Genomic DNA, 25,734 nt, shown 5'->3' on the forward strand with positions numbered 1-25,734 from the left:
CCTTCTCTCTCTCTTTCCCTTTCTCTTTATTTTTTTCTCTAGCTTTCTTTTTCTTCTTTCCTTTTCTAATATTTCTTTTTGTCAATTGTCTATGATCCCTTTGAGACTCTTTCAGCCCTTTGAGATTCTTTGTGATCAAGGGCTATACAAATAAAAATGACTTGAAAATAATTTTTTACATCCCTTGAGACTTATTGCAATTAATAAACATGACTATTCCTGATTTTTGAATTCCTTATCAGAATGTAATACGATTATTTGTGTTCATCCTATATTGAGTTCAATTTTAAAGCGTTGTTTTAAAATACGAATGCAGTCGGCCTTCCCCAGGTCAATCGCGTTTCAGACCCTTACAGGCTTCCGTAGATTCCCTGAGCGTCGGCGTGAGCGGTGGCTTAGCAGCATCGCCGCACAGGCAGCAATGGACGAAATCAATAATGTCGAAGTGGTTCCTTGCACGGACTCCAACTACCTAAAGCCGTTCAGGGTGCACTACAGCCAGGTAAGCAGTCCAAACTCGCCCTCTTGCCGCCCCCCCTCCTCCAGTCATTCGGGGAAGCTAGCAGGCTAGCGCAACTAGCTTGACCTTAACCGTCGCTGCCGACGGCACCGCGAACGTCAACACATTATCTGTTAACGTTTGTTTAATTTTCTGCGTTTCTTCCATTTTGCGGTGGATTCGTACACGAATTCGGTTTTTTGTGTGTGAAAGCTGGCAAGTGCTGCACATCCCTGTGATAGCAAGCTAATGTTAGCCTCCCACCAATGGTTAAAGGGACAGTGTGTTTTATGTATCGCCTCCTTGTGCTTGAAAAATGTTTATTCATTTAAAACGAAGATAAGTTTTAAAAGGCATTGGATTCATCATTCTATGAATAAGGCCTTAATTAGCATTCAAAAGTCTGAAATTCAATGATCGAAAGGGTTATAAGATTTACATTTGTTTTGAACTAAAAAGATCCGGTAACACCAAAAACGGGATTGAAAATTGCTTCTAATTCAAATTGATTGTTTTTGTTTCCATTGTGTTGTTAATTTTCTGAAATTTGATTTCAAAAGGCATTGAAATGTTAAAAAGCTTTCAATTGAACTTGCCTTAAGCTGTTGGAACCCTGAAAAATACCTGATCTATAATATCAACATGCATTTTTTTAAAGTACTTGTTTAAAACATGGGAAATGTGTCAAAAATAGAATAAAATACAGACTCTGTCCTACTTACGAACGAGATCCGGACGATAGTTTGTTAGTCAAATTTGTTCGTAAGTGGCTTCGGTGCAATATTTTGGATGTTTAAGGCTTGTATAAGTTACCTATATTGTTTTGTAGTAAAAAAAAATAAACATTTTAGAAAATAATATGCTCTATAAAGATAAATAAAGTTAAGTGTAACTTACTTCTGGTAGATGCGCTTCAAGAGGTCCTCTTTCGTGGTAAAAAGTGGCCGAAAAAAAGCGATCCAACCACTTTGGCGCTGTGAGAGGTCACCCAGCATCCAACCTAAAGAAGAAATCCAGCTACCTCTTCCTAGTTTGTGTATAAACATTCTATACTGTATCTCCAGCACGCCAAGAACTTTGACATTTTTATTGTTTAATATCTCGTGCATTCATTCAATATAGTCGGTGTAAAGAAAAGGCGAAAGTGGAATAAGAAAGCTTGATGCGGTTGATAAAATGGTCGGAACGCTTTTTTTCAGCCACTTTCTACCACGGAGGAGGAAGTGGCCTAACTCTTAAAGTTAAAATTAGAATTTTGGAAACTTGCTGCTACATGTTTCCTTAAGTTAGAGGTTGAATTCTGGAATGCAGTAATCTCCGTTTGTTTAGGCAATTGCACATTGTAGCAAGTGTTTGGCAGCCTTTTTAAGGGCAACATGCTTTTGATGTAAGGCCAGGGGTACTTCTCCTCTCCTGGGTTTTCATAGTCGGTATTGCTAATCGACAGTTTCCATCCTTTTCATCCGAAAACTAAATTTCCCCCGCTGAAGTTGAACACGGTCATGTGAGGGGGTGGCTACGTTTGATTGGTTCAACATGGTAGAGCCTGCTGGAGGTCTCCGTCAAATTAAATGCGCCTTAGCGGAGACGGACAGACGCCTACTTGCGTGGAGGGGATTTATTAATGATTTTAATGTTGCCTAATGTAGTGGAGTAAAAGTACTGTTTTTTTCTTCATGAATTTACTCAAGTTAAAGTACACCTAGAAATACAAAATTCCCAAAACTTACTCAAGTAAATGTAACGGAGTAAATGCATTTTTATAGTGTGCTATGGTAGCTTTATTGTAAAGCATGTATACGTCCTGTAGTTGTTCACTGATCGCTGTAACCATTGTGAATGAGACCTTGGTTTTATTGGATTTCCCCGTGTTAACAATTGTTTGAATTTGAATTAAAGATCCGACTTTCCTATGTTCCGTTTGCAAAGGAAGACACGCTTTAAATCTATTGTGTGGCAAGGAATGCCACACTTATTATTCAAGTAAGTTGCGACGACGTTTCAATTTATTTAGTGTAAAAGTTTATGGAGCATTATTAAAGTTTTATTTGTATTTATAACAAATCCTCTCAATACTATTAATCGGTATCGGCACTGAAAAACCCACATCGATCAGCCCTTCATTTTAAGTCATTCTTATTTGACTTCTCTTATTTTCCGACTTGACTGAACATTACACAAAGACACTGCGGTTGACAGGTTAAGAACCGTACCGGTCTGTTTCTGCGTAGGTGGCAAGTTTACAGGATTCAACAGACTTTCCAAATCTTGGCTTGTTTTGTAAGCAAGTGGGGTGCGGTTAACTTCAACGGGGGAATGATAAAAGGCAAAAACAATCGCTGTTACTTGAATAGCTCCTGTCTGTATTGTTCCTGTTTGGGATTATTGAATCAGGATCTCTGGTTTTATCCGTCGGGCAATGTGATACGTGGTTTATTAACTCCAGGGAACCCACCGTTGATTATTTTGGTTAACAATGACCAGTTCATGCAAACTCAACAAAACGTAAAATTATTGTCTAATTTATCCTTTTTTGGGCCTTTGTCTTGTTTACAATGTCATGTGCTAAAATAGAAGAGCAATGTGTCTCAGGCTAAGTCCACACCACAGAACTTAATGATCGAACCTGATATTTTGGGTGAAATCCGATGTTTTTTTAAGATCGTTCCCATTTCCAACAAAGTGCGACTTGTATGTGACCCCACGACTTGTTTGCATGTGTCTGAAGAGAACATGCAACGTCACATGCAATGCGCTTTTGTTTGAGGAAGTACTCATGGTTGTTAACAGCGTGGCAGTGTCCTCCCGAATGTTAATTCAATCAAACCACGCTTTCCCCTCATTGAATGCTCTCCGCATGGTGTGATTTAAATGTAAATACTGTTAACTACCACTAGAGGATACGATGGCTTTATCAATGAGCGCCATTGCTGTTCACAGCAGTGACGTCGAACAACATGTAAGGAACCCAGTTGTATGCGGTGGGATGTTGGTTACTCTTTAAGTGCCGAAATGAGCAGGTGTTCATCTTCCATGAATGTGCGAAATCATGACACTCCGTGTTTTCCTCCGCAGTGGTTGTTGAATTTACACTACCACCTGCCTGGTTTAAGGCAGAACAGTGACGTCTGCCGTCTATCGGTAATGTGCGGGATGATGAATGTGCCTTGACCTTTCCGACAGGTATCTCATTCTAAAAGATCGGATATGTATAAGATTTAGGACCACATATGTAAATTGGCCTGGGTCTGGGGGGGAATGGATATTTTCCGTTCAGACGGACTGACAGATTGGATACAGATTGCGTCTTTGCAAAAAAAAAAATCACATTTCCCAGCAGTGTGAACCTAGCCTTAGCTTGGACTCCGTGCCATCTAAGAAAACTCTTAAGATTGTGTCCAGCCAACAATTTAACGTCTGGATTTTCTACTGAATCTGAATTTACAGGATCGGTACAGGTTTTTGAAATCCTTAATTACTTGAGTTTTAATGTCGGGTTTTCAAGGGCTGAAAAGTTCTTGAATTCCGGCTTGAATCTGATGCCATGTTTTTCAACATGTGTGCCTAAAAATGACACAGATACTGCTCCGTGGTGGCTACGCTTTGCCATTGCGTTTCTTCCCCTCAGCAGCTTTTATTAGTTTGTATGACACTGCGTGCTACACCTAAACAGGGCACTATGAAATATGTGCTACCAATTGTAGAGAATATTCAAATGTCTGGAATCGCCTACTGAAACTGAAACGAATGATTTCATAACGCTCCGCTGTCATGAAAATGCAGTCAGTCATTCGCAATGCCAAGCGAATTCCTTTTTACATTTTAGTCAATGAGAAACACCGAAGACAATGTTTGACACTTCAAACACGCCAAAGGTGTTTTCTTTTCACTTCCCCGCAAGCTTTAATTGCTCATTATACACTTTGTAACGCTGCACTGCCGCAGGTCACATAAACTGCTATTTCCACCTTCGGCAATCCGAGCTGAACGACAATAGCACGTGTTTGGACGTTTAGTCATCAGGATTTCCTCCCTTGAAACCCAACCTTGTTCGTAAACGCCCGTCTTTTCTTTTCAAAGACGAGGTTTTTAAGTCTCTTTCAGTGGCATTGCAGGGGTTTTCCGATCTCTTTTTCCCTTGTCTATGATCTCAGCCACGAATGTTTGACGTCTATCGCTGTCAATGGCAGTGGATGATGCGATTTGAGTTTAAGCTATCCGTGATACAAGAAACTCTGGGAAACTCTGGTTCACCAGATACAAAGCCCAGTCAGATTCAGTCCTCTTCAAATTAAGTCAATTAAGAGTAAGGTAGCCATTGCTCAAAATGCATGTCAGTGTAGGGCTTGTTTGGTTCAACAATTGAGGATTATCTCAAAGAAATCGGATTGCTAAAGCAGTTTTCCCTTTTGAATAGCTCGAAGGTGATTTCATGTCCCGGTTATGAGGGCTCATATATCCGAGGAACCGTTGTTGTCGCATATACAGAACGTTTAAACGAGGCATTCAGGGACAGACCCGAGGATTTAAACCAGTTCGCTATACATTTCTGAGTAAGTCAAAAAAGAAGCTACAGGGAAGTAAAGGATATACTCTCAGCTTTAGTAGGGCCAGCCCAGTACCCTATATTCCACATTATAAAGAGTACCTAAAAGCCTTCAATTTTTACAAAAGCTAACCATGCACCTTATAGTATGGTGCGCCTCATATATGGATCAATATTGAGACGCAACAGGTCACGCAACCGCGGTCAGCAGCCGCCGACTTGATTTTCATCCGTAGAAGAAATGGTGTATGGTACGAGCTGGGATCTATATATACCGGCGTTTTATTGCCTAAACAATTACTCAATCATAAATCAAATCGGACGCTATTGGCTAAAATTATTCGGCGGTAAAGGAGGCTAAAGCAGGGTAAAACCAAGCCTGCAATTGGCCACAAAAGATGTATCTTAATCCCAAGAGTTTTTTTAATTTAAAATGATATGTGACATGACATATTTCAGTGACACCTTGTCTGTGACACGTATTTGCTTCTCAACAGTTTGTTAAATGGGGCATAAAGTTGAACTGACCTATCTGACTGTTTTGTTGACGTTCCCACTGTAGCGCCTTATAGTCCGGTTCGCCTTGTGTATGGAAAATATGACAAAAGAGTATTTTTTTGGGGTGTGTGCCTTTTAGTGCAGAAATCATGGTAGCTTGATAACTTGTAGTTTTGGTTTGTCTTTATTCATTTCAAACCAGTATGACAATTGAAGCAAAAACAATATTTTTTATCTTAGCTCCCACTTGAGTTTGTATAGCGGGATGAGTTGGCTCAGGTGTAGAACTATTCGCGCAACTGTTAAATTTAGCTAGTTAACACATTTGATGCCCAACATAAAAGTCTTTTTTTTTCATTGTTTGTGGATAAACATGTTATGTTTAGAAAATATCCCTTGTCATCCATGGTTATAATATATAGAGAATGTGCCTTCAATACCATACAGCCTCTGCTACTGAGTAGGAAACTGACAGAGATGGGAGTTAGCTCACACCTTGTAGAATGGATTACTGACTACCTGACAGGCAGACCCCAGTATGTGAAACAGGGGGCTGTACATCGGACACTGTGGTTAGCAGCACAGGATCTCCGCAGGGGACCGTTCTCTCTCCGTTCCTATTCACTCTATATACATCGGACTTTAAGTACAACTCTGAGTCCTGCCATGTGCAAAAGTTGTCGACGACACTGCGATCGTGGGATGTATCAGAAACGGGCAGGAGGAGGAGTACAGGAAATTGATTCAGGACTTTGTCCGATGGAGCGACGCAAACCACCTGCACCTAAACACCACCAAGACCAGAGAGATGGTGGTGGACTTCAGGAGAACCAGAACTCACCCGGTTCCTGTAACCATCAAGGGAGAATGTGTAGAATTTGTCCAGACCTACAAATACCTGGGTGTGCAGCTGGACAACAAACTGGACTGGACTGCCAACACAGAAACTCTATGTAGGAAAGGGCAAAGCCGACTTTACTTCCTCAGAAGGCTGGCCTCCTTCAACGTCTGCAAAAAGCTCCTGAAAATATTCTATGAGACAGTAGTGGCAAGCGCCCTCTTCTATGCGGCAGCGTGTTGGGGAGGCAGCGTCAAGAAGAAGGATGCCTCTCGTCTCAATAAACTGGCTAGGAAAGCGAGCTCTGTTGTGGGCAAAGAGCTGGACAGCCTAACAACAGTAGCTGAGAGACGAGCACTGAAAAAGATGAGGTCAATCATGGACAATCCATCGCATCCACTACACAGCATTATCTCCAGACAGAAGAGCAGTTTCAGCGACAGACTGCTGTCACTGTCTTGTACTACGGACAGACTGAAGAGATCTTTTCTTCCTCATGCCATGAGGCTCTTTAACTCCGCCCGGCAGAGTAAAGGCCCACATTAAACCACACCACCTACATTGGATATTACCGAATCTTATTGCAATATGTATTCTGTGTAGCACTATTTAGTTACTCTATATAACACGCTACAGTGGGCATTTGCACGTCACACTGGGTATTTGTATATTGTATTCTTTTGGCTTTATTATTGTACTGTTCTCAGCTCAGGGATGCTGCTGGAAATGTGAATTTCCCTTCGGGGATGAAGGAAGTATCTATCTATCTATCTATCTACTAAAGTAGGCTGAAAAACAAAGCTACAAATTTAAATTTGACATTCTTTTACTGATTCGGCCCAACTGAGTACTGAAAGTCTGGACCAGGCCCCAGAACCCGACTGAGTTCAATATCCATGGTTTTCCAAAAAATCGATAGTTTTACTTAAATTCTGTTTTTTTTCGTCTTATATGTTCGCAGAATGGCACAAAAAAGTCCTGGGACTTCATGCAAACTCATGACAGGTAAGCCCCTTTTTTATTGTATTAAAAAAACGATTTTAAAAGAAGTGTCTAAAAGGATATATTGGATACACATTTCATACGTTTTTCATGGGCACTGCAATCAATCCTGCACTGTTTAAGAAGGGGAGAGCAAAAAACCCTATATATTTAAATTCAAAAACAAAATAGCCTAGCTTAAATACAGAAATGAACCATTAAATAAGCGTATTTGAGTTTTTTACTTGTTAATAAAATATGGAATTATTCAAATTGTTAAAAACATGTGCCATCAATTTATGTTACAAAATTAACTTTTCCGTCTGAATGTTAAATGTACTTGCATTGTATATGTCGAATTTGATGTTATTGTCTTACACTGTCAATACACACATTTTATTCTGAAAAATAACCACGTTTTTCCACTCTTTCTTTGCTGTATTATTATTGTACCCATCCCAGATTGATATGAGTTATTTTTCAACGAGAAGTAACCAAGTATCCTGCATTCTAAAGCAGTCCTATAGGGTTTATTTCAACATCCCTGGATTATGTATCAGTTGTGAATACTTATCATGAGCCATGCAAAATATTAAGGTAGCATTTCCCAGTGGTAACCTGTAATGGGAAGAACTTCCTGTAACTGAAATTTAAAGCTAGATTTTACTGTCATTTTTACGTAACACACATATTGTTCAGATCCCGGTTTACTCAAGATTTAAAAATCATTTCTTGATTAATGCACGATTTAAAATCACATATGTAAATCGCAGATATATTTGTGGCTCTTCCAAATACATGATTCGCAGCGGCTGTCTTGTTTTTAATTGTAGTGGAGAAATAGGAAAATTAGCTTTGAAAGTCCTTAAAAGTGCCTGATCGCATTCACTTCAGCAATGGCTCAGGGTGGTCAAGTGCTCGCCTTTCAAACACAGGGCCATTGGTTCGATGCCAAGGCAACTAAAATGATTTACATTTACTGCGTTTTTAGTTTAACATGATTTGTTAGACCAAATATGAATCAGCTTAGTTTATTCCATTTCCCCAATAGCTAATGTGGTTAAGCACACACAGGGTCCCTGCTTCAACCCATGGGTGTGCAATTAAATTAAGCTCTGATGCTGTTACGAACTACGTTTTACTCTTCTCATGAGGGATTGACATACGCCCTTTACTGGGTTGATACCAGTTATTAGCCCATGACTGATATTTTAAGCCGATATTCTTTTGGAATGAAGCAAACAACGCATGGACTGTGTTAGGTCAAATTCAAAACAGTTAATAGATATATATTTTTGCGTATTATTATTTGGGGCTGGCTCATTGCCTCATGCTAACGGGTACTAATAAGGAGATGCTAATGAGTCATACTATAGCTACATGCTAATTTTGTCTTTTCGAAACGTCGTTGTTTATATTCTTTCTTGTACTTTCCAGCACTCGTTTGATCATTGCGCCACACCATACAGAAACATCTAGTGGTCATATAATATACACTGTCCCTTTAAAAATTTTGACTCGATATGAAGAATGAAATAAAATGTTATTAAGAGCCAAGACATGATAGAAAATATAAATACCAGATTTGTTTATAAACCTAAAAAAGAAATGTTTCATGTTATTTTAGGTTCAAAACTAACTTAATATTTTCTTGGTAATAAACAGACTGTGCTCACAGTCTGTTCCACAGACAGACTGAGATCATTTCTTTCTCATGCCATGAGGCTATTTAACTCCACCCTGGGGAGTAAAAGCCCCCATATGCATATTACCCTATTTTTATTTGTGTGTATTTTCCGTAGCACTATTTATATACTCTATAGTAAAACGTTATATTGGGTATTTTTGTTTTGTATTTCTTTATTTTATTTTTCAACACAAGGATACTGCTGGAAGTGTGAATTTCCCTACGGGGATGAATAAAATGTCTGTCTGTCATCTATCTTTTTATCATCCATCTATCCATCACCTATCTATCTATCATCGATCTTTCACAGCATTAATAGTTTTACAAATAAGGTTTCTCTTAATTAAGTTATTAAAATAGCTTTTCTTTTTAACTAGTCCAATGTCAAGCATCTGAAACGTAACTGGAAATAGTAACTGCAGTCGTCCAAGCATTAACTCTGTATCTTTCAAGAGTTTAGGCTAATTTTGTGTTTTAAAGTGCAAAGTAGAATGAAATGATCTGCATTTATATAGCGCTTTTCAAGTCAAGACTTCCCAAAGCGCTTTACATTGTGCTTCACATTTCCCAATAGCAGCCATGCAGCCATGTACGGCGCTAACCTGCTTATTGGGGGCATTAGGGGTTCAGTGTCTTGCCCAAGGACACTTCGACATGTAACACGGAGGAGCCGGGATTCGAACTGCGATCCCAAGACGAGCGCTCTACCTCCTGAGCCACTGCCGCCCTTAGCTCTGTAAATTTGGTTCAGTGTGGTGTGAATATAGTTTTGGGAATACTTGTACACAATCAGTACTATTTACCATGTGTCCCTCATATCTCAAGTTTAGGGCATCCTTGAGAAGAGAGTCCATAAAACGACACATGGGGCTAATCTTAAGCATTTTGGTATAACTATTGTAACATTGTGTCCATGGAATACTGTCGAGGAGTTGAAATAGTGATGAACACTTTGGAAAAGACTCGAGAGCTTTCCCAGAGGACCGCTACCATGCCTCAGGCTGGCATGCCCCACTTTTGGGCTTCAATCTGTTGTTCCAGTACCGTACCTGGTGAAACATTGCCACCGTCACCATCGTTTTAATTGCTTGAATGTTGTGATGCCAGATGTTGGGATCGTAGAAATTGCATCTGGCCAGATCTGAATTGGGATGATGTACCTCGTTAATATCCAAACACTTTACACCTATTATGAAAAAAGTACAAAGTCAAATCAATCTGATTAAATTTAGGGGATATGCTGCAACAGATGATGAATGGCAAATCAAAGAAATTTGCATTTTGGTCAGCCATTATTATTCATTGATAGCCTGGTAGGGAGGACTAACAAAATCTCAAAGGCCCCACCAGGCCTATGAAGTACTGTGGGAAACCCATCAGATAGATACTTTATTCATCCCCATAGGGAAATTCACACTTCCAGCAGTATCCTTGTGTTGTTTATTAACAGATTAACAGGATGGCCTCGGTGTGCTGTGTTGTGGTTTAGCAACAGCGGAGTGGATGACGTCACACACTAGGCCAAAAGGATGACGTCCTTGCAGCAGATGCAAATCTCTGTGCCCAGGGTTAACCACTTTGTGTTCACGTAGATAGCGAGTCCGCTTCCCGCAGGCGTTTGTGCCTCTGTCTGCCCTATCAGCGCTGAAGCTGTAGCTCAACGTTAGCATCCAGGATGCTAGACGTGAGCCACCTTTCTGTAAAACACAGTAAACTGCACTCCCAGTACGCTTTGATGTTTTTCACCAGTACGCTTTGTTTTTCACCAGTACGCTTTGATGTTTTTCACCAGTACAGTCAGTTCATATATATATTCAGCATTTCTCTAACATAACAAGGAAACTGTAGTGAGGGTAGGAAGAAGAAATTGTTATTTATTTATTTTTTATAATTGTTATGTTATTTAATACAAAAATATATTGTTTTGTTTTTTTTCTTTCAGATAATTGTCTAAAAGCTTTCTCTCTCTGCCTTACTCCTCAGTGTATCCGTGCTGATATTCAACACCTCCTCCCACTGTTTTATTCTCGTCAAGCAGTTCCGTCCAGGTACAGTTAGCTTCTTATCGACTTTGGACCACAAAAAACATTTTGTAACACACTCTGGGGTGTGGCTTATCCCCGTTTTCAGCATTTGAATTATTCTGTTCTTTCACTATTAGCGTAAAAACAGTTTATGTATGTGTTTAGATAGTAGCCACATAGATGAACCCATTCATTGATATTAGCTGCTGAAAACATCAACAGAGTTACTGAAGCCACTTGAGACTGGGTTTATATATATATATATATATATATACATACTCACCCTTTTACCTCAGAGAACTATAACCTGGGCTTTCTTCATATGTATACACTTTCAACTATGAGGTCCAGAATACAGTAATCACTCCCTTTATCAAGGTTTACTTTTCGTGGTTGTTTTATTTTACGGATTTTCATCAATTCTCATGTTCTGCATTCTGACTAGCCAAACAGTAACCCCGCCCCTTTTCTGCATCAATCAAATTGCAATCAGAGTTGTGCACGTACGTGAGACAATTTGCCCAACATACTTTCACGCAAATCCTTTTTCAATTTTGAGTTTCTCTAAAAGCCATCATGTCAACAAAACGTATTCAACCGATAAAAGCACCAAAAGGCAGAAAAAGATGCTTTCTATCGCCAACAAACTTGGACTTCTCCCACATGCTAAAGGAAAGTAAAAGCGTTTTCATGCAAAATATCATCTGTAGTGGATAGTTTAGAAGCTTTGAGAATTAATCATGAATTTTTAATACCGCCTGCTAGACAAAAATGGCAAAAAATATAATAGTAATATATTGTCACACTAGTAACGTGAATGCGTGGGCCAAATTAGGATTTTTGCTCAAATCAGGTTCCCATTGCAAGATGCTCTATCTGTACAAGGGCTCAAGTCAGTCAACCAATCAGATAACCAATCCATAGTGCAGTATCGTAGCAAGATTATTTTTTAAATTACTGTTTGACTGTACAGAAGTTAAAAAGTGAAAAGTAAAAACCTTTATAAAGTACAGTACTTTTATCTGTTGTTTGGAATGCTATTTTCACGCCACATTTTGCTGGGGACGCATTGTGTCAAATCAACGTGCGTCCCCGGGATGCAACTTTTTTGACAAAAAATTGTCATTATTACCCGATTACATTTTTTTTTTTAACAAAGATTTACCGCACTCCAAACTTTTCGTCTGGCAGATCCGGCAGATGTTGTTTTGGTCTTGCGGTTCGAGTTTTCGTCTGCACGCCGATCTCGAGTTGTGTGGTGAAAAGTCTGTCGACTTTTAGAGAACCGGCTTTTTCGGCTAAACTCATTTAAGAGAGCCGTCTCTCAAACGGCTCACTTGCTTTGATGCATTATATTACGAATTATTATGTTGTATAAAGAAAGAAAAAAAAGGTATAAAAGGAGAAAATGAAAAAAAGACAGGTTTGTGGTTATCCCTTTAATCTGTATATTACAAAGAGTAATTTGATGCAGAAAATGAATTAATAATTTGATGATTAAAACTGAATGAATATATAGATTTTTATTATATATTTGTCACCGATTTACAATTTCAACCTCGATAACACTAAATTTTGGGGACCCATAGATCTGTTGGGACCCATAGATTTTTGAGCATGCGAGTCCCCGGGACCCATCACCTTCAGAGGTAAAATGAACACTGATGATGGCGACGAAATATAATCTGAAGTAAAATGGTAATAATGATAATATTATTATAAAAATACGGTACTTTAATTTGTTAACCTTTCTCCTGTGTTGGCAAATTTGCGCCTGGAATCAGCTGAAAAGTACACTAAAAACAATAATACATCATCAATTTTTTCTCCTCATTTCTTAAGTTACTATGTTAGGCTTCCCTACCCATGAATCTTTTTTTTCTTCTATTTTTGTTGTAGGTCTCAAGGGCTTTTTTATGCAAGTATACCCCCCTTTTTGGATGTTTTAAAAAGTTAAAATGAACCTCAAAAAAAAAAAACTGTCTTATTACCTATTACTTAGGAGTACTGCAACACATCTTCGAACGCTCTCCCTCTTAAGTTACTGCTGCCCAGTGTAAGTGTACGAACCCTGTCTATTATCAGTGTCTGAAATGACGTCTGCACGGATGCCGGGGCGTGCATCTTTCACGTCGGGCGCACGACTTAGAAAACGTCTCCGCCCTGGTGGCCGACAACTTTTTCAAGTTAAAAAATATAATACAATAAATAAAACAGAAATATGTTTTTTCAAATCAAACGTTTGCTTTATTCAGATTTCTAAATCTTCGTTCGGTTTGGAAATTTAAGAATTTCGGTTCGTTTGGCAATTTGCATTCTCGGCAGCCGATCAGAAGACTGCATCGAATAACTTCGTGCTTCCGGACTTTCCCGAGCGTTAGAAGGTCGTGCATTTGCATATCATTTTCCAAAGTAGACACACAGAGAACAAGAAAAATGGACAAGTGGTGAGGAATCAAGCCAAAACCTAAGCCTCAGGAGAAATATTCAAAAGAAGCTAACAAAATTGATGACGCTACAAAACGTAAACAAACATTAAAAGCATCGCGGAAAGAGGAGTTCACGTGGTTTGTAGCAGACGACGCAACGCAAACATTGCATGAATGAAGATGAGTAAATACAGGTACCTACTGAGGGCAGATGGAAAACAGCCATGTCATATACATGCAGATTTATAATGAACTTAATTTTAAAGAGTTGTTCTGTTATATATTCTGATTATCAATCCTAAATACTTTGCAACAATGGTTTTTTTTGTGATTAGTCGTCTTATTGTGTTTCAAGTTGTGAAAAATGGGGCAGGCAACTTTATGGCTGGGCAGGCAACTTTTCAGTTGTCTGCCCCGGTGTCCGGTAACTTTTTGTCACGGGTTTCAGACACTGCTAGTATACATTAAAACCAGAGAACAAACGCTATTCAATGCCTCAAGTCTTTGAACAAGTAAAAGTACTGTTCTTCATGAACTTCAGGCCTCTAAAATTATTTTTAAACTAACCTTGCCTCTATTTTGCACTATGGATTCCAAAAGGGGTGGAAATGAGGGCTTTATCTTTTTTACTTCAGATGGTTTCATGCGGACGTTATTGGAAAACAGAAATGTGACATGAAAATGCTTTTACCTTCCTTGAGCATGTCGAGAAGTCCAACTTTGTTGGTGATACATAGCACCTTTCCCTGCTTTTTGGGCCTGGTTGCAGATGCTTTTGTTGGCTTATTGACAAGATGGCTTCTGGAGAAACCCTAAATTGGAAAAGATTTGTGGGTAGGTTATCGAGGTCTGTCGAGCTGTCGCACGTACGTACTTCGACCGCAACGTTACTGACGCTCGGGCGACTGTTAAGCGAATCAGAAATCAGAAGAGTAAACTGCGAAACTGCAAGGGATTATTGTAATCTTTTCAACTATTGCCCAATTTGAAGTATAGATGAAAAAAAGACATCAACTAACAATTTCATCAATCCCCCAGCTGTATACATGCGTGAGTGGACCAGGGCACAGAAGTGTCAGAACGCAGAAAAAATTGAGGAAGGAACCACCGAAACGGACGGCCCCGGCTCGGAAAGTCAGGAGAGCCAAGCGGATGCGAAAAGTGGAGGCTCTTCAACATCCCCTCCGCCAGCCACGGGTATAACCTACGAGCTTTGCGCCGGGCTGGTCGATAAGCCCGACCTCTCCTTGGAAGAGATCGCCAGACAGGAAGTACTGGAGGAGTGCGGCTACGACGTGCCGGCTGTCAAACTGAAGCGAATTACTTCGTTCAGGTGAGTGATGTAACTAAGGCTGCATCTAGCGACTAGTTTGTTCCAGACTATTCACTGACTATTCAAAAGGATTACCGTATTTTCACAACCATAAAAGTCTTTTCTTCAAATTGTGCGGTGCACCCTATCGTGCAGTGAAGAGCGGCGAATGTAGGCCAGCTCTGTGGCCTTAGGGTTGTGTGCTCACCCCCAAGACTTGGGGGGGGGGGGGGGATGTTGTCACAGATTTGAGACTTACAAACTGCTTTGGGTGAAATGAGACTTATATTCATCTCACGCCTGCCGTCACACGCAATGCCTTGTTAGCGGAAGTGCTGATGGATGCTAACGCTGTAGCTTATTGATCAATGTGAAAGTTATTGAAATATTTGGCGGAACAGAGTTTTCCCGCCAAATATTTCAATCACAATTCCACCTAAATGCAACATTTATGCTATCTGCTGAGTTCGACACTAGTTTCTCACAAGCAGAAGAGGACACGTGACGTCACACTCAATGTGTTAACTGTTTGCGGAGGTACCACTTATATATGCTAACGCTGTAGCCCATCTTGAAATTTGTTAGAAAGTTATTGTTATCGTCTTGGTGCTTTTGAACTACGGTGACGCAGAAACAGCAGATTATAATGAAAAGAATGGATTGTCGACGCTTAGGCAGGACTGTTTGCAGAAAGTGACTCTGGAAGTGAAAAAAGCAAAGCTTTTAACTGAGATTTAGAGAACCTGTTCTGGTCAGAAATTGAGGACAAGGGTTTTGACAGTTATGTTATGGATTACTGGTAAAATGAAGGGAGTGCCAAACAGTTTAGCACCAGCTCTTTCTTTTGTTTTATCTGTGTGTTTTACTTTGTAATGAATACATAAATAAACCACAACAAAACTCAGTGTATGCTTGTCTCTGTTGTCATAAAGTGACCGCAGCAGAGGGCACCTATGCCCTATGGCGCGGTGCGCCATGTGTAGTGTTAAATACAGGAATGGAATCAGCCACGGAGACTGCGCCGTACGGTCGTGAAAATACGGTAGTCGATTCATCGGATAAAAATTAATTTGGTATTAACTTTAGCATGAAGTGGATTTTATTTCGTGGCACAGGGTTCACAACATGTGGCTTGTGGGCCTGATCAGGCCTGCCAATGGTTTTATAGAGGCCCGCAAGACAATGCTGAGAGAAGCATAAGAGAAAAAATGAGTTGGGGAAAAACGTCCTGCAGTTTTAAATATGTGCACTTGATGTGGCCAAAGCCAGGCACCACTTGCAAAGCAACTGAAACTGTATTTCTTGCCCTTTTCTTTTATCTCTTCTCTCTCTATTTATACGCAAGGTTTGTTTTCCAAACTTTGCAAGTAGTGTTTTCATTCGCCATATCCAAGTTAAAATGCTCCGAAACTTTCGAAGTTTTGCTAAGCGTAGTTGATGTTGATGCCACCGTTTGTGTATGTTTAGGTTACTGCTTCAGACAGAGACGCTATTGCACATATTCGACTCTCCGCAGAGATTATACTCATGTAGAGATGCCTCACTCTTTTGGAAAAATGTGTCTGGTGACAAATGACTGACTGCACTTGTATCTCTTCTGCAGCTTCTTTGCCAATCAATGTTTAGTGTGGGCTTCTTTAATTTGATAATTGGTAAAATTACTAAAAATCAGGTGTAGCCTGAATGTAAAATCTATGATAGCTGGACAATGAATTTTACTTGGGGAAACACTGGAACGTTTTGCCTCGGTTGATGCAAGGACTCTTGGTTGATTTTTCTCCCAAGACAACCCGAATTCCCACATTTATTTTAAATACATTGTATAGATTCTTTGCAAAACAGATTTTAAATATAGTCAGACGGGCGTTTTCCCGGTTGCCTTTAAAACGGCGGTGGTGAGGTCCCATTTGAAGAAAAATTTAGACCGAAGCGTTTTAAACAATTACCGTCCAGTGTCCAAGAAAGCAGCATTTAAGAGAATTTTCAACCTAGTTTTAGGATCAATTACAGTACAGAGACTGCCCTTCCAAGGATTTCAAATGATATCATGTTCAATCTGGATATGAATATCCTTACATTTCTGGTGCTGCTGGATCTCAGTGCTGCCTTTGACACAGTACATCACCACATATGATTAAATAGACTCAAAAACCTGGTGGCCATCTGGATGCATGGTCCTCAAGAACCCATAACGTTAAATGTGGGGTTCCCCAAGGTTCAAGTTTATTAGTACTTGAAGAATGAGCTGACTGAGGTAGCGATCATCTTTAAGCCAGGAGATGGCGGCAGAGAGGAGCAAATACCCCTTGTGACTACTGAGTAGCGCTGGCTGCTAATGATGGCTAGCTGCTATAGGTGCTGAATCCAAGTGGGCAAATGCCTGACACCGAAGAAAACAATGATGCATAAGGCGTGTTTTGGATGATATATTTCCCGTTTTGACTTAAATCTCCGGATTGATTTGGCTTCGCTCTGCTCGCAGGTCCGGCGTGGGAATCACGGGTTCGAAGCAGACCATGTTTTACGCGGAGGTTTCCGACGACAACTGCGTGAGCGCGGGCGGAGGCGAAGCGCAGGAGGGCGAGCTCATCGAGGTCGTCAAAGTGCCGCTGCACGAAGCAATGACCTTCGCCTACAACGAGCGCATCCCCAAAACCATGGGCGTCATATTTAGCTTCATATGGTTCCATAACAATATGGCTCCTAAGTACAAGATCTCCACCAATGTGTGACCATGCTTCGCTTTGACTGGATTTTCCTGACTGTAAGGTGCATCCCCATAAATAGTCCATTGACATATACAGAGACCCCTCACTACTTTTGTTTATCGCAGGTTTACCCTTTCGTGAAAAAAAAACAAATATAAGATGGAATTGAAACAACTGAAAACACTACACTAGACCACCAGTGGTACAGAAGACATACGATAGGGCATTAGAAATTATCTCATTATCAAACTATTTCTACTTACAGTGCCACAACACCGATTTGCTAGTCCCTGGAGCTTTTCCAGAAATATTGGGAAATGAAAAAAGACAAGGGGACAGTTTTAATTCAGGAGGATTCTTTATATTTTGGTGGGGCAGACCCAAGTGCTGGCACACAAACTTACAGGGTTGAATTCTGGAGAAACATGAGAGGGAGGAGAAAACGAGTAACGAAAAACACAGTCCCGTAAACGCTCATGGCTAGTCAAGTTCAGGAAGTCCGGAATAGAACGACGAAATGTGTAGAGATAAAGACCATGTATCGTCCGACAGCCTTCGCTGTAGACACAGTCCTTTAATACTGGGTTAGTCAGGTGCGGGTTTTGTTGGCTCCCCCTGGAGGACTGTGATGTGATGGATCCTAACAATTTTTGACGTTTTCAATGATTTCAAAATATTTAGAGTAAATAGTCAATGACTACGCTTTGTATGATTCCCCATTTCCTTTTCATTTTCAAATCAATTAAAAGCCTTATTTAAACCTTTTTGAAGCTCTGGACCTATTGTTTTTTTCTTCCCCATTATAGCGCTTAAAAAATTGGGTTCTGACCCTTGGATCCAACGATCCCTCCACTTCTTGTCAATCACCTCTCAGTTTAAGTATGCATACGTACAAGAGCTTGTACAGTATTTTGTTGACTTTGTTTTCCAAACTTTTCTCCAATGTTCATTGGTGAAGAAGTGGAGAGAATGCACTATGCAAATCAGTGATCCTGGCCCTGTGGAAAATAGTGTTATCTGGTCGCATGAGTAAATAGTCAATGACTACGCTTTGTATGATTCCCCATTTTCTTTTCATTTTCAAATCAATTAAAAGCCTTATTTAAACCTTTTTGAAGCTCTGGACCTATTGTTTTTTTCTTCCCCGTTATAGCGCTTAAAAAATTGGGTTCTGACTCTTGGATCCAACGATCCCTCCACTTCTTGTCAATCACCTCTCAGTTTAAGTATGCATACGTACAAGAGCTTGTACAGTATTTTGTTGACTTTGTTTTCCAAACCTTTCTCCAATGTTCATTGGTGAAGAAGTGGAGAGAATGCACTATGCAAATCAGTGATCCTGGCCCTGTGGAAAATAGTGTTATCTGGTCGCATGTCATCTGTACCACTGGTGGTCAAGTGGTTATGTGTCTAAACTCTCACCTGCCCAACACAGGTTCGACTCTGGTCATGCCTTTTTTTAATCGAATCGAGCAATCTTTGCACAACTACTGTTTTACTGTCAAACCTTGTGTTATTAATTACGATATGCAATTCCAATCTTCTCCACCGTATTCAGCGGTATATTAGACACATCAGGTTATAAGGCGCCCTTACACATTTCTGGCCATTTTGGGGTTTTGCGGTGCGCCGTATAGTCCGGAAAATACAGTAATTTGTCAAGCAGCACAGCTACTTCTGTTCTCATGTTATCAGTTTTTTTATTTTTTTGTTTTTGTGCCAGATGGGTTAACATTTCCGATTGTTAATTTCCCGCCTGAACTTTTTCTGATAGCCTTTCCTGAAAGCGAAATGCCTCCGCAGTTCTGTTTTGGACTTTATTGTAAATGGCTTCATATCACGATTATTTGATGCCTGTGCAAGAGTACTAAGCTGTATTTAACAGAGCCATAATTTGAACGCTGATCTCCTTTGTATACTTTTGAGATTTTGCTCAGAAATCTTGTGGACCAGGTTGATCAGAAAGCAAAAACAAAAACGCGCTCGACAACTTTGTTTTATGCTGTGTATCACCAAAACGACTCGTTTTGGTCGTTTTTGCGCCATCTTACTAGCAAAGTGTGTCCTACTGTTAATGTTTTTTTTGTTTTTATTGTTGTTTTGTACGGCAGTACATTGGTTTTTTAGAATCTCGTTTTGCAGCCCACAAATGGTAAAAGGACGCGGTGTAACATTTGACCACTAGATGTCGCTCTATTGTGCATTGTGTAAAGCACAAGGAAGAATACAAACTTCTGAACAACTTCTCTGTTTTTGTCTACCTTTGTTTTCAAGGGTTTTGTGTACCCATGGCAGCAAGATGGCAGACCTACAAGTATTTTAAAAAATGCGTGTTCATATGATAGGTCGTGTATTTTGATTATGTTTTAAATCGTTACTGCTTTTATCTAATGCGTTTTTTTTTTTGTTACTACTACTGCCGCCAATGCTGTTGCTCTCTGGCACAGGGTTCACAACATGCGGCCCGTGGGCCTGATCAGGCCTGCCAATGGTTCAATAGAGGCCCGCGAGACAATGCTGAGAGAAGCATAAGAGAAAAAATGAGTTGGAGGGGAAAAAGTCCTGCCGTTTTAAATATGTGCACTTGATGTCGCCAAAGCCAGACACCACTTGCAAAGCAACTGAAACTGTATCGCTTGCCCTCTTCTTTTTTGTCTTCTCCCTCCTTATTTTTTTATTTTTTTCTCATCTCTTTTTAATGTTTCTCTCTCCCTCTTACATCCCTCTTTCTGTCAGCCTTTCTCTTTCTCATACTTTCTCACTTTCTTTCTACTTCATAAATGCAGACCATTCCATTTCTCTCCATTGTGCTCTTTCTCTTTCTTTCTACCTTTTTCACACTCTTGTCTCTTTTACTTGGTCTCCCTTGTGTCTCTTTTTATCTCCCACTTTCCCTCTCTTCCTCTCCTTTGCTCTCGTTTTCTTCCTTTCTTTTTAATCTGGCCCCTTTGAGATATTTCTTCTAGCATGTGGCCCCCAGCTCATTATATTCTTATTTGTTCAACACCCCTGCTCTGTGGCACTGGCCCTCGCTCACACCAGACAAACAGTGCCATCCAGTGGTCAAGTATTACACACTAAGGCTTTAAATATCTTATTTGTACGTATGGTTTATAATTTATTTCTTGGTTTGCTGTACTCAGAGCATAAAAAGGTTCGGCTGCTCACTGATCTCATTTTTATGAACATTGTGGAAAAACAACTGTGACGGATGTTTTATCTGAAAAGGACCAACGACAATCAATATTTTGACTATGACGTCATTAATTACAGTGTGTTTTCGTGTATAACGCGCATTTTTGTGAAAGTGCTGATTGATGATGTCCGGAATTTACGGTAAACACTTTAAATTCGGTGAATTGTACCAACTACCTCCATCTCTCAAGTATGCTAGGCAACTTTTTCTGGGGTACCCGTTTTGCTGTCCACATAGAGTATGTCACAAAAGTAAATTCACCCCTCATATTTTTGCAGAGATTTCATTATACTGAAGAAACATCACTTTGACTCAATGAAAAGAAAGGCCATGGCTTACTAGAAAGATATCCTGTGGTCTGATGAGACAAATATTCGTTTATTAGGCTCAGACTGTGTCAAGCATGGAGGAGTACAAATATGTGTAAAGTTAGGCATGGTGCATGAGTGCAAGTGGAGTCAGGGAGGTAAGGGGGTTCTGCAAATGCGTGGTGGCCACACAAAATATTGAACTTCAGGACCTTTTACACAAGGGTGTACTCACTTTTTTTTACCAGGGGTTTGGATACTAATGGCTATATTTTGTAGATAAATTTACACTGCTGCATTGTGTCAAAGGTATGCTTCACTTTCGTTCAATTAAACGAAATGTGAGGGGTGTACTCTCTTTTGTGATATATTGTTGGCCACAGGTCAGCAACTAGGGGCTGTAGGGGCCACCTAAAGCTCTTTGGCGTCTTTCCCAAAAATGTTTGATAATGGAAAATGAGAGGTTTTGGAGGAGAACTTACATGACAGTACCATTCTTATTGTTCTCCAATGAATATAAATATATACAGTATGTGTTTCCTCCCTTTCTAAGGCTTTTATTTTTTGTGTCCCCAAATACTTTTTTATTTTTTTACAATATGCTCTTTCAACATCTTGGCATCACTTCAGAGAAGTCTCAAGGCTGTTGTATACTAAGAAATGTCATTCACTGCCGCGTCAATGAAAATGGATCAATGGCAGCAATTACATTGTGTCCTATGACTATGATGTAGTTTCCTTTTAACCTTCTTTTGACTATATAATTTTTTGTACATTGTGTAAAGTTCTGGGAGTGTCACAGGTGGTGTATTGTTATATTACAAGTTGGTGCGGGTGTACGGCACTTAATTGATTAACTCGATGGACTGCTCATTCATCGGTCTCCTCGCTTTATTTATTTGTTCAATTTATTTATTTTTTTGCTGTTTCCTTGCTGGATTCGCAAGACTGGTTAAGAAAATTACAATATATTGATATCTCATTAGCTGCACCGCTTATCCTCAGTAGGGTCGCAGGGATGCTGGAGCCCATCCCAGCAATCATCGGGCAGTGGGCAGGGGACCTCTACAAACGAGATTAATTCTTTCCTGGATCGTACTTGTATCTAGAATTGTTTGTATATCAAGTGAATTTCCCCATGCGTAGTGATGGAAAATTAACTAAGCCGTTCCAGGCCTCGGAAAATCATCAACCAATCAGTCAACCCTAAATAACTAAAAAACAGAACTTTTTGATCACTTAATATTTTCAATGAGTAAAGAAATACATCAAAATACTGTGATAAAATAAATAGGAATATTGTAAAAATGACTTTAAAGCATCCAGAAACAGTTATACCTCTACATACGAGATTTATGTGTTACCGGACCGTGCTTGTATATAGAACTGCTCCTATGATGAGCGAATTTTCCTGATCTGAAAAAATTGAAAACAAATTAATTTGTTCTCTGAAGCATCCAAGTGGTAAATTTTTAGCTTTAATCAAGAATCCAAATTTATAATTGCAGTAGAAAAATAAAATGCAAGGATGGAACCCTAAAAATAAGATGTGACTTAAGCTAGGCTACAACCCTTCAGAGAGAAAAACATTTTAATTAAAGGAAGTGATCGTACCACTGCACTAAAAACTAAAGGAATATAAAATAACCATGTATTCTTTTAATACAGGTATGGCATTACACTACTTTGTAAATGTTTTTGCCTATTTATTCGAACATTCCTTTTAATCGTAGTTTCCTCTTCCAAGTCTCTATTACATGTTTGTCCTGGAGTGCCACGTCTAATCTCAAACAATGTTCACTATGCTGCTATAAATGTCAATGGAGACGATTCTAATTCGAATACAATAGTTCCTCTACGTCCAATATGAATTCATTTCCAGATCAAGGTCGAATCTTGAATTTATCGTATCTAGAACACATTTCCCCATAAGAAATCATTGAAAACCAATTAATGTGTGCCCGGCTTCCAAAAATCCAAGTTAACCCTAAACACATCTTCCTGATCACTAAAAAAATCCCATTTAAATAATAATAAAACGGTCTCTAGTGGTAGTGTCTGGAGAATAATTTAGATTTTCTCCCGTATGTTGAGAAAAGCGTAATCATATCTCAGGTTTTTTTGTATCTCGAGCACGTCGTATATAGAGGTATTGTCTTGTGATTAAGTTATTTATTGCCTGTAATACAATTATAGGAAAAATGTCACACATTCTGAATTTATCAATTGAAATATTGCGAGTCTTTCATACTTTTAATAATGCTGGGTATGGCTTACAGTCTGCTGGTATACTTTTTCATGATATTTTCATATTTTGAGTTGGGGTAGTTGAGTTTTCACCAGAATCAGCCATATTAAACCAATAAAGTACTTGCATTATTTCAGTAAGGAATCCAGAATGTACGACAAAACCTTATCACAAAATTCCAATTTTCTGAATCCTGTATACACAAAGTGTTGTATTACCCTGTACAACCTCCCGTAGTGCAAGATCACGCTCCGACCAGAAATACATGTACATATATTTTTATCACATAGTCCACGTTGTGTTTTTTTTTTTTTTTTTTTTCCGGTGTGGCTGAAATTTCTGTTGAAATACGGTTTTTTGTTTTTGCAAAGACGGACACACGCGTGTGCTACACTTTTTTGAGACTATGTATACGCCGTGGTTGTTGTTTTTCCTGTAATGTTCCAAATTTACTGTTCATTCGACTTTTCAAAATATGATTCTTGGTACTATCAAATTGTGTATATTTCTATGATACTTTGCATGAGCACTAAGTGTGATGGAATAAACTGCATTACTATTAAATGAGATAAAATGGGTTTGATGTCCTAAAAGAATTTTGTGAATTGTCTTTTGTATTTCCGTGGAGGGGCCTGAAACGATATTTAGTTTTGTAGTCCTTTTATAGTATTTTTGTCGTAGTATTTCAGTAAAAGTACTTTTTGTAGTATTTCTGTTGTAAAATTTATGTAGTGATATTTTTGCATTATAGTTGACTGTATTGGTATTTTTGTAGTATTTATGTAGACGTATTTTGAAGTTTTTTTCATACTAGTATGTTTGTAGCATTTCTTTAGTATTCTTCAGTATTACTGTAGTTGTATTTTTGTAGTATATCTGTATAGTAGGTTATATTTCTGTTGTAATATTTATGTAGTGATATTTTTGCATAATAGTGTGACTGTATTGGTATTTATGTAGAAGTATTTTGAAGTATTTCCATACTAGTATGTTTGCAGCATTTTTTAGTATTCTTCAATATTACTGTAGTTGTGTTTTTGTAGTATTTCTGTAAAGTATTTTTGCTATTTCTGTTGTAATATTTATGTAGCGATATTTTCTCATTATGGAGTGACTGTATTGGTATTTTTGTAGTATTTATGTAGAAGTGTTTTGAAGTTTTTCCATACTAGTATGTTTGTAGCGTTTTTTTTAGTATTTTTCAATATTACTGTAGTTGTATTTTTGTATCATAGTATTACGGTAGTATTTTTGTTATATTTCTGTTATATTTATGTGGCAGTATATTTGCATTACAGTGTGACTATTGGTATTGTTGCAGTATTTATGTAGAAGTGTTTTGAAGTTTTTCCATACTGGTATGTTTGTAGCATTTCTTTAGTATTCTTCAATATTACTGTAGATTCATTTTTAGTATTTCTATCGGGTTTTTTTTCTTATCAGAGTAAAGACAAAATAATATTACGCCCTGTTTTTAAGCACTACATTTAATAGTTTTGAAGTACTTTTGCAGTATTTTTGTTGCAGACACACAAAAGTACAATGGGCACACCAAAAAAGGCTGTTATTACTAGTACAATATTTCCTTTGTCGTTATATTTCATCAGTATTTCTTCGCCGGGCCGGATGAAGAAGCCTGACGGGGCCGCATGTGACATACGCTGTAGTTTGCCCACCACTAATCTGGGTGCTCGGCACCCTCAAAGCTCCGGTTGAAATTCCATTTTTGCGCAACAATTCCCTCTCCAGTGGAAATAGTAACTCCAAATATTAGTAACCAGCCGACTTCAATACCATTAAGAACAATTGTTTTCAGAAGTAAAAAATCCTTTGCTTGCAGAAGAGAGACTGCCATTTCCCAAGACACCTTTTCTAAGAAATGAAAGTCGGCAATTGCCAAACCCCGTTCCCCTCACGATGTTATCGTAAGTTGAATGCAGATGAATTATTTGGAGTCAACAGGAAGACACTTTTGTAAGGGCAGATCTCGAAATGACGCGGATGCACTGAAAACTTGTTATCTTTGACGATCGAAAGAGAAAGAAAACATTCCTATCGTGTTTGTACTTTTTCAAATAGCGACATTCCACATTGAGTCATTGGGCGCCCAGTAAAGAGTTAGAGTTACTCATAACTTTTTCCAAATAGTAACTGAGTTAGTAACTGAGTTACTTTATAGTCCTCCATTAGACCTCCCAAAGCGCTTTACAATGTGCTTCACACTTTTTCCCTTTTACACACTAACTAGCCCACAGCAGCGTCAGCCATGCACAACTACCTATCGGGGCATTAGGGATCCAGTGTCTTGCCCAAGGACACTTTGACATATAACACGCCCTAAAAACATATTTGGCCACCGCCGATCTATCGCCATGCGCTACCATTGTATCGCCAAATTCTTTTACATTTTAGTCAAACATCACTCATGTTCCTAAGTTTGTTGTATTCACTGCATGCGCT

General features: G+C 39.1%; 2 protein-coding genes across 3 annotated transcripts in view; one reads left to right on the top strand and one right to left on the bottom strand.

Moving 5' to 3' along the window:
* The window catches only part of LOC148346491 (uncharacterized), a 63,344-nt gene that overhangs the window by 12,551 nt on the left and 25,059 nt on the right, over positions 1-25,734 (bottom strand). Inside the window, exons 5-6 of one of the 2 annotated variants that reach the window (XM_088324802.1) lie at positions 14,194-14,314; positions 10,557-10,746 (exon numbers count right to left, since the gene is read on the bottom strand). In XM_088324802.1, coding sequence (XP_088180928.1) covers positions 10,688-10,746; positions 14,194-14,314 — 180 coding nt within the window. In that variant the 3' untranslated portion in view covers positions 10,557-10,687. Of the gene's footprint in view, positions 1-10,556; positions 10,747-14,193; positions 14,315-25,734 lie in introns of those variants that run through there. The other variant, XM_088324803.1, reaches the window with a different exon arrangement.
* On the top strand, positions 329-23,870 carry nudt14 (nudix (nucleoside diphosphate linked moiety X)-type motif 14). Its single transcript, XM_088324801.1, has 5 exons — positions 329-502; positions 7,343-7,386; positions 11,033-11,097; positions 14,541-14,835; positions 17,297-23,870. Exons 1-5 carry the CDS (start codon positions 422-424, stop codon positions 17,544-17,546), a joined length of 735 nt encoding a protein of 244 aa, XP_088180927.1. The 5' UTR covers positions 329-421; the 3' UTR covers positions 17,547-23,870.

Source organism: Urocampus carinirostris, chromosome 20 (assembly GCF_059441175.1).
Source record: "Urocampus carinirostris isolate Australia breed hairy pipefish chromosome 20, RoL_Ucar_1.0, whole genome shotgun sequence".
Classification (NCBI taxonomy): Eukaryota; Metazoa; Chordata; class Actinopteri; order Syngnathiformes; family Syngnathidae; genus Urocampus; species Urocampus carinirostris.

Coding starts and splice junctions, on each gene's coding strand:
- nudt14 (XM_088324801.1), top strand. CDS start 422: ATGGACGAAATCAATAATGTCGAAGTGGTTCCTTGCACGGACTCCAAC. Junction 503..7,342: donor TCAGGGTGCACTACAGCCAG/GTAAGCAGTCCA, acceptor ATATGTTCGCAG/AATGGCACAAAAAAGTCCTG. Junction 7,387..11,032: donor TTCATGCAAACTCATGACAG/GTAAGCCCCTTT, acceptor CTTACTCCTCAG/TGTATCCGTGCTGATATTCA.